The sequence below is a fragment of the Dendropsophus ebraccatus genome, unplaced genomic scaffold, assembly GCF_027789765.1.
Source record: "Dendropsophus ebraccatus isolate aDenEbr1 unplaced genomic scaffold, aDenEbr1.pat pat_scaffold_801_ctg1, whole genome shotgun sequence".
In the NCBI taxonomy this organism is placed as follows: Eukaryota; Metazoa; Chordata; class Amphibia; order Anura; family Hylidae; genus Dendropsophus; species Dendropsophus ebraccatus.
Window position 1 is genome coordinate 1 of NW_027210400.1, and position 15409 is coordinate 15409.

General features: G+C 40.2%; 1 protein-coding gene across 1 annotated transcript in view; it reads right to left on the minus strand.

Moving 5' to 3' along the window:
- Nucleotides 1–270: 270 nt before the first annotated feature.
- LOC138780000 (alpha-2-macroglobulin-like) overlaps nt 271–15409 on the minus strand; it is a gene marked incomplete at its 5' end in the record, with an annotated part of 34769 nt that continues 19630 nt past the window's right edge. Inside the window, 16 exon segments of the mRNA XM_069956664.1 lie at nt 271–396; nt 1509–1576; nt 1664–1754; nt 2895–3019; nt 3882–3970; nt 3973–4096; nt 6058–6275; nt 7571–7733; nt 9447–9521; nt 11197–11353; nt 12203–12212; nt 12558–12653; nt 13177–13228; nt 13230–13268; nt 13271–13356; nt 14985–15068. Of these exon segments, the coding sequence (XP_069812765.1) occupies nt 381–396; nt 1509–1576; nt 1664–1754; nt 2895–3019; nt 3882–3970; nt 3973–4096; nt 6058–6275; nt 7571–7733; nt 9447–9521; nt 11197–11353; nt 12203–12212; nt 12558–12653; nt 13177–13228; nt 13230–13268; nt 13271–13356; nt 14985–15068 (1493 nt within the window).

Below are 15409 nucleotides of genomic sequence, written 5' to 3' on the forward strand. Positions count from 1 at the left end.
ATTGATTTCAATGGACTAAACATAATATACCGGTGTCTCTAAGTTTACTCCATTTTGGAAACCCATACTTTTTTTTTTTGCAGCCACCTGCTTTTTGGAATTCCTTAAAAATGTATGTGCTGGTAAGTGGACCAAATGTAGTAAATAGTAGGCTATGTTTGGTCTATTGAAATCAATGGATCTAGAATGGGTAAATGCTGCCAGTAATGCCAACACATACCCAGATATTACACTACTTTATAGATTTACTCGTCACAGCCAACAACTACTGTACATTGTATACACCGATTTACCTGTCTCATAGTAGTCTAGGATAGTTGCAGTGGCTGCCTGAAGGTTTCCAACAGGAATTTCTTGCTCAACTAAGAATGAGAAGGTCTTTACATCTTTATTGAGCTGATTCAAGACAAAAGAAAAGCAAGTTAGTAAGTAAACATTAATTTCATTGTATAGATACTGTATATTTGCTGTATCTATTGCATCAGCAGAACAACGATATACTGTAGTGAGTCCATACAATGAGTAACTGCACAGTTATATAACTAGGCTGACTCTATCAGCTTTGTGCATATTCTGTAGTCTGTCCTATGAGATGCAGCTTGACACTGCTCTATTGATTGGAGACAGACTGAAGCTGCATCTTATAGGAATACACATACTCTATTAAATGGGTTATCCAGTGAAAAATCTTTTTATTTCAAATCAACTGGTTTCAGAAAGTTATATAGATTTGTAATTTACTTCTATTTAAGAATTTCCAGTTATCCAGTACTTATCAGCTGCTGTATGTCCTACAGGAAATGTTGTTTTTTTTCAGTCTGACACAGTGCTGTCAACTCTGTCCGAGAGGGAACTGTCCAGAGCAGGAAAAGTTTTCTATGGGGATTTGCTGCTACTCTGGACAGTTCCTGTATTGGACAATAGTGGCAGCAGAGAGCACTGTGTCAGACTGAAAAGAAAAACTACAGTTCCAGCAGGACATACAGCAGCTAATAAGGATGGGAAGACTTGAGATTTTAAACAGAAGTAAATTACAAATCTATGTAACTTTCTAGGACCAGTTGATTTGAAAGAAAAAAGATTTTCCCTGGATAACCCCTTTAAGTAAGTTAGAGGACAAATTTTTTGTGTCACTTGCTATCACTATCACTTAGACTCAGAGCATGTTGAGTGATGCGACTCTGCTCCTCCTGTCTCTGCATATCCAGAGGCATTGCAGGAAATTAAGGCTGTATTAGAAGAACCATGTCAGAGGGGAAGAAGGAATGAAGATGGCAGACAACCTGTAGACAATACATCAACTAAAATAGGTATACACAAGTGTCTCTACATTATTCTATAAAAGTAGCCAGAAATGAACTATATAGGCAAAAAAAAAAATGTTTTTCTATGCCTGGTGTTGTTGCTGCGTGCAGTATATGGACAGCATTCAATGGGGTTGGATGTTGTGATGGACAAACAACCTCCAGAAAACCCTTTTACGTTACAGTAAGAATAACTGAGCTTACCTTCTCGTAGTATACAATGACTTTATTGGTATGACTCTCTGTCCTGCTAATGGAATGCGTCTTTGTAGCTGGAAAAGAAGATATAAGTCTACATGATGAGCCTTTATTAAAGGACATCACTAAACAATATATAGTATAGTGTGTGGTTATTATACCTCTCTGACAGAAGACTTCACCGGGGAGTATCCAGATGGCAGCTTGATGTCTACTAAAGCCATATTTGAGACCTCTCTCTTGCCGATGTAGCTGTAAGAACAGATTCAAGATAAAGATTATATATATAATATATATATATATCCCTCCCCCCCTCATTATATGACTCAGATTTCTAATATATTCCAGTATTCCTACCTGTACTATATAACTACCACAGCGACATGTCAGAGCAGAGGGCACATATAAATACTATCATTCTTATTGAGTTTTAAAACGTTCACTTTTTGATACAAGATTCCAAAAACATTCAGGAGCCCATGTCTATCCTGCCCACCTCAGTCTACTGGCCTAAATCCAGCCTCTCTGTGTCCGTGGGGGCCCCAGCCATTAGCCCTCACCCCATCATTCTATCATGAGTTACAGAACATTATCATATGGAAAAAAACCTTAAAGCGGACCTGTAACCTTTAAAAAAATAGCACCATCACTGCTTTTTTTATTTTTCTACCTCTAAGCCCTATTATTTAGCAATTGGTGCAGTTAATTTCGATACCCAATATGCTAATGTGCCCTAGACTTTCAATTGGACGTGATCTGCTTCTTAGTTCTGAATAGGGAGAGTCTTAGGTTCACACCCCGTTACAGCAGTAGTGACCACCCCCTTGACAGTCTATGGAGTTGTAGTTTATGTGCTGTCACACACTGTTCTTAATTGGGTGTAAACCTAAGGCTGTTTAGGTGGTGACAGCCCAGGCCTCATCCCTATTTTGGCTCATCCAGGACACACTCTTCTAGTCTGCACACGTATGAAGACAAAGGTGGAAATACATTATAATAGTCTTACAGTAGTAGTTCTGTATTGTGCTTTCACACAAAAACACAAAAAAATGCAACAGCTCACCGCAATGGCAAGATACATTTTTTGAGTTTTTGTGTGCTTGCAATTTCAGCCATAGCAACGTGCTCCTGCCTAGTGTGAATGGTGTTCTAGGAGACCAAATCTGTCTTTTTTTCTGTATTGTGCTTTACATGATTTTATATACGAAAGTTATGGACCATTGGAATTCACATTACCAACATTAGAGTAAGGTTTGAATGGAGGTAAGATGTTATGTAACTATATTGTGCATAAATGTTATAGATCTAATATATAGCCGGGACTCCTGAGGACAGTTATTAATACCTCAGTCAGTATATATACACATATATAATGATGCTCGTACATCTCACCTGACATTGACATGGATGGTAAATGATTTTAGAGACTTGACGTTACAGATCTCCGGCACTGTAGACACAAAAATGGTAAATGGTGCTTCACCTTCAGGATGTGGCACGTTGTACTTCAGGTTAGTCTGCAACACAAGGACATTTCTGTCATTTTATTCAGTTCAAGCCATCAACACTTTGTAAATTTAGCAAACGGAAATGAACGTGTCAAACTGAAAAATACTGAACTTGGCGACCAGGGAACAAAAGTGTAATGGTTCTCCAAGATGAGAATGGTTATTGGTGTAAGCACTAGTATACTAGATGTTAGGCACTAGATCTACAGCCAACCAGTTCCTCTAGGCAGTAGATTTCAAGTATAAAACTAATGGAAGTTAAGTGGGTCCTATGGCAAATGAAGACCAACATTGACCCATGACGTACAATATTTCTGTACTGTGGTCTCCATGTCAGTCTGCAATAGGCCTTCACAATGACATTTAGAGACTAGCAATAACCACTAGGGTGGTGTCTTCCACTTCAGCCCTTGTATCATATGTTACCTGTCAACTCTTACATTTTCCATCTTATTGGCTCTATTTTGCCCTTGTACGTACTCATTGTCAGTTGAAGCAGACACTAAATGGTATTTGTCCATAAATGGACAATATATAGAGTTATAATGGACCTCATTCAAGTTATAATGCGAAACACTAAATTTTTGCCATTCTTTGGTTACTTGTTAATAAAGGCTATAGGGCTAAATGTTTCCCCGTACACATGAGATAATAATGGAATATTACACTGTTGTCCCTGATGACTAACAGAGGAGAATAACTCTACTCGCCCCTTGGAGTCTGCTACCAGGATAAAAAAAAAAGTTCAAAATGTTGGAATGTACATCTTATTCTGGAAGTACTAGAAAAGACTACAGGCTAAAACATACACAATACTAGGCCAACATTACGTGAGTATCTTCTCAAGACGTCCATATCTGTAGCCCCTTACCTGTAAATACAGACAGCCAGATCCGCTGATGGTGGCGGTGTATTCCCCAGGCACACTCGACAAAGGAACCTTCTGCAGGAGTAGCCGGTAGAGTCTTCTACATCAAATTTGACAATTGGGGCATTGTCCATGGTTAAGGTGACTACTCGCGGACCATCATGGCTCAGAGCATGATAACCATAAAGGGAGAGCGCCTGAAGAGCGACCACTGTGTCCTGGACAAAATACAAAACATTTTGAAATCTCATTGACATTGCGGACAACATGAGGATACAAATACAGAGTTATTTTAACAGCTATGTCCACCATCACCTACAGGTCTCCTGGTTCAGGGCAAGACTTGCACCATCAGGGTAGGACTTGTACCATCAGGGCAGGAATGTACCATCAGGTTCACAAAAAGGACTGCGACATTGGCATGCCCGCACAGGTACCGATCCATTGAGGTAAAAAAACCAAAGCGATGTACCTGATAGTACATTAGCTTTAAGGTTGTGCAACCCATGAAGTCACACAGAATGCATCAGACATCCCTGCTGAAAAGCACCACTAGGAATTTTAATAAAATTTATATAGGGGCATTACCTAGACATTATAAAGCACTGCCATTATATTTCCATATGGATGTAGTTGTTATTTAGTCATTGTATCTTGGTATTATTTAAGCTCTGTATGATGTGTCCCATTACTTAACTAGTGGCCCCTGTAATGTCCCTTCTCTAGCCCTAATCAAAGACAAGCTCAATCATTTTGGAACATTTAGGCCAGTCCAAGTGTGGTTCCTCTTTAATTGCATGTTCTTTTTTGAGTTCCTTGTATATTTCTTAATTCCTATTCTTGTTGTCCTGATTCTGTGTTTAGAAATCATAGGTCTTACTTAGGGCCCTATTCCACCGGACGATTATCGTTTGCATAATCGTTAACGATTAACGATCTCAAACGACCGCTATTGCGAAAGACCTGAAAACGTTCACTCATTTCCATGGAACGATAATCGTTACTTATGATCGTAATTGCGATCGTTTTTCTTCGCTATTTATTCGCTATTGCGTTCATATCTATTGCGAACGACCGAACGATGTCTTATTCAATGCGAACGATTTGCGAACGAGCAACGATAAAAATAGGTCCAGGTCTTATAAAGCGATCAACGATTTCTCGTTCGGTCGTTAATCGTTAACTGCATTTCAACCGAACGATTATCGTTCAGATTCGAACGATTTAACGATAATCTGAACGATAATCGTCCGTGGAATAGGGCCCTTAGGGCCCTATTCCACCGGACGATTATCGTTAGCATAATCGTTAACGATTAACGATCTCAAACGACCGCTATTGCGAAAGACCTGAAAACGTTCACTCATTTCCATGGAACGATAATCGTTACTTATGATCGTAATTGCGATCGTTTCTTCTTCCGTATTTATTCGCTATTGCGTTCGTATCTATTGCGAACGACCGAACGATGTCTTATTCAATGCGAACGATTTGCGAACGTTCTGCGAACGAGCAACGATGAAAATAGGTCCAGGTCTTATAAAGCGATCAACGATTTCTCGTTCGGTCGTTAATCGTTACTGCATTTCAACCGAACGATTATCGTTTAGATTCGAACGATTTAACGATAATCTGAACGATAATCGTCCGGTGGAATAGGGCCCTTAGTGTGCCTTTCTGTCAATTATCGGTGTAGTTTTTCTGGATCTTAATGCCTTCTGCTTGTTTCCATTGTATAGTTTAGTCTAGGGGTAGTGCAGGGACATTACAGGGACAACTTTATGTTAGGGAAAGATATAAAGTCTGAGATACTGCTAGATTATCAGTTATTATGGTCTGTTCCATTTCTGACAGTTGTCTATACAAATCCACCTGAACCATCATTCTAGCCATTATTTCCACTTCCACTCATCTAGTGGTGAGTTGCTATTTTTATCTTGTTACCTCTGATATTGTTATATGCTTGTATTATTTTTCTTGTGAATGCCTTCTAGTCATCCTTTTCTGCCCTACTATAGGTCCTGGGGGTATTTGAGTACTGAGGGCCATTGTAAGGACCCAGGAGAAGTGACTGCTATATGTGAAGATGTCTAGCAACCGGCCAACATTGTTGCATTAAGACTATTATTGTTTAACGGATACATGTGTTTACAGGATCCTGAGTATCACATAAGTCTACCTGTGTAGATGAAAAGCCGCCTGTGGGGTTCTGTTGCTCTATCAGCCAAGTGACAACTTTTGTGGCGGCAGTCATGTCTTCGGCAGTGACGCTAGGTTTAGACAACATGGCCAGCAGCACATAAGATGTCATCTCAACCTCGATAGATGCGGCTCTTCTGTACCGAGGTCTCACTGAAGCTTCTGAGAGTTCTGGGCGATGCCAATGGACTGTGTCATCTAGAATATAAAGGATACAAGATCTTATATATTTCTATTATATCCTATGCACATATATAAAACCACTAAGTATTCTTTAATATCAGCCTTTGTAATGGAGGGAAATGCCAATTTTAGAGTAAACTTCCATCCAAAAGGTAATAGTGGAGCTTGGATCTGACCAGGGCCAGTACAACTACAAGAATCTCTCTCCCTGTGATGTAAGTCCTCTTCTCTGTTTTCCCCATCTTTGATCTGTTATAATGATGTTTTATGTATGTCCCACTTAAAGAGATAATAGATGAATGCCGATACTTCTTCTACAAGCTAGTACAGCACAACTTCTCTCAAAGGTGGGATGGGGTTACCCACTTCAATAGATACATATACCAAATACTCACCGGCCCATGGCCTGGGGTACAAATATATAAAATATTTTAAAACTATGATCCCCTATTGCTGTTAATGAGAAATATACTCTTAATGGAGGGTGTACCCTGTCAAAGAAGATAACAGTGTCACAGTATCACAACACGTCCTCAGGAAGAAATTAGGCTATAGGACATCCAGCTTTAAAGGGACACTTGGATCCCCCCGATTTCACGCCCGTTGCCGGTTTGGGCGCCAGCCCGGTCTCAAATGTTTTATGTCACACCATGGATGTATATGCCTCCTCCCATATGTCATATGTTATGTTTTTCATGTTTTGCTACATGCCTATTAGGCGCTTGTTGTATTGTTCTCTTATTTGGAAAACTTGAAAATTTGAATAAATTCAGAATTAACAAAACAAAAAAAAGGAATGCTTGGCTGCTCAATAGGTTAATTGCCTAATTTTTTCCTGAGGACATGGTGTGATACCCCGAAACATGTTGAAGGGGTATTTGTATCAAGAAACTGAAGAAGGCAGAATTGCCCTTTAAGGACATAGCTGAGCCGTGCGCATACAGCCTGTAAAGTGGAGCCCCAACAGTTACTTCCTATGGAGGTGTAGGTACTCCATGTGCCGCCATATCACACATCCATAACGGACTATTGTAAATGTATTCTCTCCTAGAATCAATGCAATGACTCTAGGGGAGGATATATAAGTAATGCAGAATCCGAAGGCACATGCAATAGATTTATCTGGTCAGATTAAACACCACCATATGCCTCTGTATGATATTGTAGACATAAGGAAGCTCTGTATGGTCCCATAGACCCCTATGATTGCCATATTACAGCTGTGTACAACTCACTCCATGCAATGTACACAGAAAGGCATGAATAATGCACTATAGTCCATAACGTCTTTTCATATCACAATCTTGCACCTTTCTTAATGGCCTTTTCTTCCAGGGATTGAAAGAGACGAACGCGAAGGTCCATTCTTCCGGCGAGTGTAAAGGCATAAGCCATTAATGCTTGTGTATATATGTTGTTTTGGCTGCTCAGTGCACTCTCCAGGCAGAATAATGCATTTCGGACTACAACATCCTGTGGAGAGAGTAACTTTGATTATATGGCTGCTCTTTACAAATCAATAATCCCCCATATGCATGATCTCCTATTCATAGGTAGTCAGCGACTAATGTCGATTCAAGCTTAAAGTGGTATTCCTATTTGAGCATGTTATGCCCTATACAAAGGTCCTATAGAGAATGAACGGAGCGCTGGCCACATACACAATGGGTGTTTCATTTATTCCCAAGTGCAATTTACCTTTGTTCTCTGGATTGATGGGGGTAAGACACCCACCAATCTGCATGTTATGCCCCATTCTATGGGAAGGGGATACCATGCTCTGATGGGAATGCCTCACCCTATTATGAAATCGGTAATGAATATGATAAAACCTCTGACATGTCATCGTGACATTTCAGAAGTTATGATCAGTGGGGCTCCAGGTGCTCAGACACTCACTGATTCCTAAAACGAAGAGGAAGAAGAGTTCCGCTGAGTGCAGTATTCATTCGTTTTGGTTTGGCTCTCTTTAAAGGGAATCAATCAGCTGTAATCCATGTTTCAAATTGCAGACACTGATAGGGTCCATTTATGCTGCGTTTACACGGAACGATTATCATTCAAATTTTCGCAACAACGATCGCATTTGAGCGATAATCGTTCCGTGTAAACACAGTGAACGATGAAGCGACGAGCGAGAAATCGTTCATTTTGATCTCTCAGCATCTTCTCAAATCGTCGTTCGCTAAAAATTCACGCGTCTACTACTCACCTACTCCCCGTGCTGACCTACTTCATGTTCATCAGAAGTGGCCTGGACTACGCTGCCTTCTTCTCCCTGCAGCATAGTCCCAGCCACTTCCAGTAAACATGTAAAACAGTCAGCACGGGGGAATAGGTGATTAGTAGATGCGATGACAGGAGCGCACATCATGCTCTCTTGTCATCTCTGCTGCCGGGGGTGGGTGCGGGGGGTCCGTGTTGGGTGGCGGGGGGTGGCTGTCTCCCGCTAGTGGATCCGTGCCGCGATCCTTCTCCTGATCGTGGCACGGATCACATGAATAAGGCCTTACTGTATAAAAAAAGCATTTTTCTACATTGTGGAAGAACAGACAGATATATAAAAAGGTACCAGGTGCCCCCAAGATCTAACAGCTATCAAACAGCGTCAGCCATTTGGAATAAGAATGACGGCTGACAGATTTCCTTTAGGCTATGTTCACACAACGATTTTCAATAGCCACTATTTGATACTCACAATAACAACTTTTGAGTATGAAATAACGGCCCTTATTTAACATACTTTGGCAGCTGCCATTGCAATGACAGCCATTGGTACATTATTCTAGATCAGGTTGAATGATGGCTCTTTTAAATGTGTCTTTTTTTTTTAAGGTCCATTGAATTTAGTATAAAAGACAGTGAAAGGACAGTGAATTACGGTGTGAACAACTTAAAATAACGGCCATTGTTCCCTAAATAAAGGCTGCAAATTAATGTAATGAACATTAATTTGGCGCCCACTGCGATTGATAGGCAATGCATTGTGTGACCTTACGGCCGTTGTTTCCATGAAACACATCTATAGCTTTATATTGCTAAAACCGACTTCCATACTAAGTTAGGTCATAGGTTGCCATAACAGATTCTTTACCAGAATAGATAAGTATTAAACGCTCCGCCATACTGATTGGCTGTCATAAATCTCGCTGATAGAACAGTGCCGTATCTACTGTGTTCACGTACCTGTGTAGGTAATGGATATTCCAATAAAGCTATGGTAATGTATGCAGCCAGTGTTACTTCATCATCTACTCCACCCTACAGAGAAAAACAAGCTATACTTAGACCAACACATCAACTGCATATACAATACCCCATATAGACAGTATGCAGATGCTATATCTGAGGGTGACACAGAAATAGCTAATTTACATAGCAAGGTCATGTTTTATGATTGAACTATATAGCAGCTTGTCATTTATGTTTATCTATATATATATTTTATCAAATTTTTTTTTGCTACGAAACTAAAAAACAGTCAACTGCGAAAATAAATTGTCACAAACCAGACAAGTTATACAGAACCACTCCTTACGAGTGACTACCCCATGTCATATGACTTTTATTTAAATTAACCAATATGTCTTTCAGATCTTCTGTCAAATATCATGTACTGTATTTTCCTGAATATAAGGCTACTTTTTAAACCAGGAAAATCTTCTCAAAAATCGGGTCATCTTATAGGGCAAGTGCTGAAAAACTTCAGAACCTGACTGGAGAATCTGCGGTCACCACATACGGTGGGGGGAGCACAAATATGGCCGCATCCCCACCATATGCAACAACCATTCGAAGGCAGAGAGGCTGCAGCCATCTGAGGATTGGAAAAAGAGATACGGTAGAATGGCGCTGTGCCCAAAAAAAGACACCTCTTTCACCTGTCTGTCCCGCCCTCGTACCCTACCGGTATTACTGTACCTCCTTCTCTGCCTCTCAGATCACGCTGCTGAGGACTGCAGTGAAGCGGCGCAGGAGCCTGTATGTGAGATCTGAGAGAAGGAAGTACAGTAATACCGGTAGGATACAAGGGTGGCCAGATGGATAGAAGAGGTGTGTTTTTTCTGGGCACAGCGCCACTCTACCGTATCTCTTTTTTCCATACCCTGGATGCCTACAGCTTGCTCTGCCCTTCATACAGAGGGGATGCAGCCGCTTTTGAGCTCCCTTGTATCCTATTACCGTACCTCCTTCTCTGCCTCTGATATCTCGCTGCTGTCTGATGTTTTTATTAATTTTTATTTGGTGTGCATTGGAAGAGGGGTAGTCCTATACGGCGAGTAAATCCCAAACTATATATTTTAACTAGAAAGTTGGGGGTCGTCTTATATGCCCAGTTGTCTTATACGCCGGAAAATACGGTAGTTGTGACAACCGTAGAGGAACAGTGGGTCCTGTACTGCTGGTGCAACTAGAGATCACGGCGAGCCAGGCAGTGTACGGATCACCTTCTCCCGGCTCGATCTTATGATCGGTCGTGGTGTATGCTCTTAGACCATGACTGACCAAAACTTCTCATCAAGTTTGTTAAAGCGGTTTCTCCAATTAAAACTTACTTGTACCCTATCCACAAGATAGGGGACAAGAAAGAGGTTGCAGGGTTTCCAACTTCCGTTGCCCCCCCCCCCCACCGGTGATCAGCAGCTGTGTTCAAACAAAGGAGCCCAGGGGGGGCGATCTGGAGATTGCTGGGGCATGGACCCCCTGCGATCTCTTATTTGTCTTCTATCCTGTGAATAGGGGACTACCATGTTTTCATTGGAAAACCCCTTTAAATAACAGGGTCACTTTAACATTATTGTTACCCACTTTAATACCATGTAATCTGTCCACTGAAAGCAAATGCAATGCATCTTCCTCCCTTCCACAACATCCTGGACTGTCTACTTAGGGCACCATCGACTATTGTCTGCCTCGTTTTAAATCTTGCTCTCACCTTCATGGCATTGTTAAAGAGAGAGCCAACATTTTGGAAGCAGCCATTAGACTTCTGTCTTCGAGTAAGCCAAAGAAGAGCATCAGACGCGTGCTGAGGATCAATGTATATGTAAGACTGGGCTCTGGCAAATGACTTCATGACAAAGGCCGTCAACCTGCAGAGAGACGTATTATTAGAATAATGAAGCTTTATGATCAAAAGAGCCAAGAAGGTTTATGGCAGCAATATAAAGATGTGTTTTACCTGCAGTAATGATACACACAAATCAACGAGACACATGGTACCCTTCATATATCCAGCTGTGCTTCCAGAACCTAGAAAGATGCTTTATTCTGAGGTACAGGGAGTTAAAGAGACTTTTCCAAGCTCCTAAATAGCTGCAAGATGGAATGCCTCCTCTCCCCCCTCCCTGTTTGATTGACACCTGGAAGCTAAACCCTAAGCAGGGTCAGGTATGGGAGGGGTGAGTAAGGGCCCTATTACACGGGACGATTATAGTGCAAAAAATCGTTATATCCTTCGAATTTAAACATTAATCGTTCTGTGTAATTGCAGATGACGATCGAAAAATCGTTTGTATGTCGTTGATTGTTGATTTAGATCTGAACCTAAAATTATCGTTTACTAATCGTTCGCTGTAATTCCACATTCGTTTGCTCAAGTTCCACATTTTTTCACTAATCGTTCAGTGTAATTGCACATTGCCCATTGTTTTCCTGAGATCAGAAGGAATAAATGATCATAGTACCAATTGCAATAATAATCGTATCTAACGATCATCGTTCTGTGTAATATGGTGGACGATTTCAGGTTGACGATAAACAATCTCGTTTGCGATCGTTTATCGTTAGTCAGTTAAAAATCGCTCCGTGTAATAGGACCTTAAGGAGATGTTGAAGCTTGCTGCACTTCAGGAGCTTTAGAAAGCCCCCTTGACTATTTTTTCTACAGGACAACAGCATTTTCTATGTTCTGGAAGCACAGACAGATATAAGAAAGGTACCATGTGTCTCCTGGCCCAAACAACTATCTAAATGTGGAATGTGAATTGCAGCTGACAGATTCGTGTCTGGGGTCCGGATTAGTTTAGGGACCTAATCTGGGGTTGGATGGTCCCTCTTCCATCTTCCATATTATACTAGTGTATCTGATGCCGTTGTTGGTATTTTCCCGCCTCTCTTCCCTTTTCTTTTGACGTGTGTCAGTGTGTGGTCATTATTGCCACTTAACAATTCAAACATTTGTGGGCATGTAGTTACCTGTCTGAAGCCTTTCATGACTTTGTATATATCCAATAATTCTGTGATTTACATTGCTTCAGTGTCCCCCACTTTTGATAACCCTCACATCCCAATTACCTACCAGGTATTTTCCTGAACTTCCTCTTCCATATCCTGGTCCAAATGCGCTGTAGGATCCATCACTGTGTTTATAAGCCAGCTGTTTTTGATACCCTATATAAAAACATTCTCTGCTTTACAGGTAAGTAGTAAGGCAAGCAAGCACAGAACATAGACTTAAAGGGAACTGGTCACACTAAAAATCTGCCGCCAGAATGTTATAGAGCAAGTAGGACTGAGTGTATATATATATATATATATATATATATATATATATATATATATATATATATATTAATGTAACATGTATTTTATCTATTTAAATATCTTCTAAGGGTAGATTAACACGTACCGTATCACAGCAAATTTGATGGTGCGGATCCACGGCAGATTTGATCTAAGTAACTGAACACAGCATCAGTTCCTGCACCATCAAATCTGTGGATCTGCTGTGGATTCTGTATGTGTGAACACACCCTTATTCTAATTTTAAGAGTCCAGAGGGCAGTCCTAATCAGTGATTAGCGTGTATACAGACATAGCAGTCAAGTTGATAGTTTTGTATGTAACCCCCCAGGGGGTGATTGATAATTTGTATGTAACCCCACAGGGGGTGAATGAGCTGCAGATCTCTTACCAGTGCTCAGGTAGCTCAGGGCTTTGGCTTTTATCGCTGGGGTAAGCTGGTTCTGTTTTATTGAGATACTCCAAAATATAAATGTTAGGAGTGTGAACAGAACCATGTTTTGCTCCCCACATCCAAATGGCAGCTGCAGGAGATTGCCCAAATTCTGCATTGATGTTCCCATGACATCCCCTAAAAAACAACAACAAATTAATAATTATAATTAGTCATGTCAACAAAATTCATAAATTATTTGTTCTGTCCTCTAAGTGTTTGAGGTATTACAATTCAGCTCTATTCATTTATTCATATCAATGGAACTAAGCTGCAGTACCACACGCTGACTGAGGACAAGAGTGGCGCTGTTTCTAGAATAAATGAATTTCTAATCTGGATAGCCCTTTTCACTAAATAAATTCTTCTAAATATTGCATCCATTATCACTTTATGGCTATGAAGGAGAAACACGTCCACAAAATGAGCAATATGTCCACTTATTTAGTGCTAATAGTAGTTTTAAAAGCCATTTTTAGGCCGTGTTTCCCCACACTGTAAAATAGTACCATTGTTATCAGTCTTTGATGACTTCCATTAAAGTCTATGGAAACAATGGCTGTCAGTTCACACAATATATAAATAACAGCGGCCCCCAAATTAATGTTCATGTCATTATTTGTGGCCATTATTGAGCAAACAGCGTCTGTTATTTTACGTTATTCACACGCTGATTTTCTCTTCACTGTCCTTTCACCATAATATCCACAATATTGAAAGGGACTTTAAAATAGACACACCCAAAAGGGCGGCTATGTCCAACCCAAACTTGAATAATGTAACAGCGGGCCGTCATTATAATGATGGCCACCATAGTGTCGTTAAACAATGTCCGTTATTCGATACTCAAAATAACAGCTGTGGTTTTCAGTATCGAATAACGGCTGCTGAAAAACATTGTGAACATAGCCTTAAAGAGTCACTGTCGTATTTTTTTTTTTTTTTTGCAGAAATCAATAGTCCAGGCGATTTTAAGAAACTTTGTAATTGGGTTTATTAGCCAAATCTGCCATTATCTGCATGTAAAAAGCCTTTTCCCAGGTCCCCCCCTCCTTCCTCTTTTTCATCCACTCTGAAAAATCTGAAAATTGTGACTTGTTGCAGGAGACGTACCCTGTCTGCTCTAGGGAGAGGGGAGGGGGGAGGAGGAAGGAGGGAGTGTTAGCCGGCAGCAGAAAGCAGATAACAGAGGATTACAGGCACAGAGCTGGGTGACAGCTGTAATCCGAGCTCAGACAGGTCACTGGTGATGGTCAGAACAGATAACGGGTGAGGGATTTGTAGATTAACTCTTTGTTGTCCTGTTTTGGTCTTTCTTTAGCTCTCTCCATAGGAGAACAATGAAGACAGGGGGGAGAGTTTCAAACTGCTTTTTCATGATAAAAATGCATTTTTCGGATAATAAACCCAATTACAAAGTTTCTTAAAATCGCCTGGACTATTGATTTCTGCAAAAAAAAAATTCACGACAGTGACACTTTAAGATCTATCATTCCAATATGAGTGTCACAGTTGTTGGCTTGGTGTCTGCCATTAGCTATACATTGCTCTTTGTGATTCCAAATGTCCGTCATACAATAGCATGGCTGCTCTATCAATGTGTTATAATGTAAAAATGTATGAGTGTCACAGTTGTTGGCTTGGTGTCTGCCATTAGCTATACATTGCTCTTTGTGATTCCAAATGTCCGTCATACAATAGCATGGCTGCTCTATCAATGTGTTATAATGTAAAAATGTATGCTGTGTTTTGTAGGCTTTACTTACCGATAACAGAGAAGTAAGCGCGAGGAGAACCTTCCACCACTTTTTCTGGAAGCTTCAGTGAAATCTGCTCAGAAATATCATCACCTGAGTATAAGATGTGGTAAAAGTTATGTTCTTTTATATCTTTTACTTTACATATCATATAGCTTTTTATTTCTATTTACCGTATATCACTTTTCATATTGTTATATTTCTTTTATACTACTAAACTCACTATATCACTTTGTATAACTTTACATATAAAACTTTTTATTAACTTTACATATAGCACTTTATATTCCATACCCAATAAGTATAGGAAGAATAAAAAGAAAGAGGAGATGGACCCAAAGAAAAAATAGAAGAATCTGAGAGAGAGAAAACAAAGGCACATGAGAAGTATTTTGATACATAGTAGTAGTACTACTACAATATATTACTCAAAC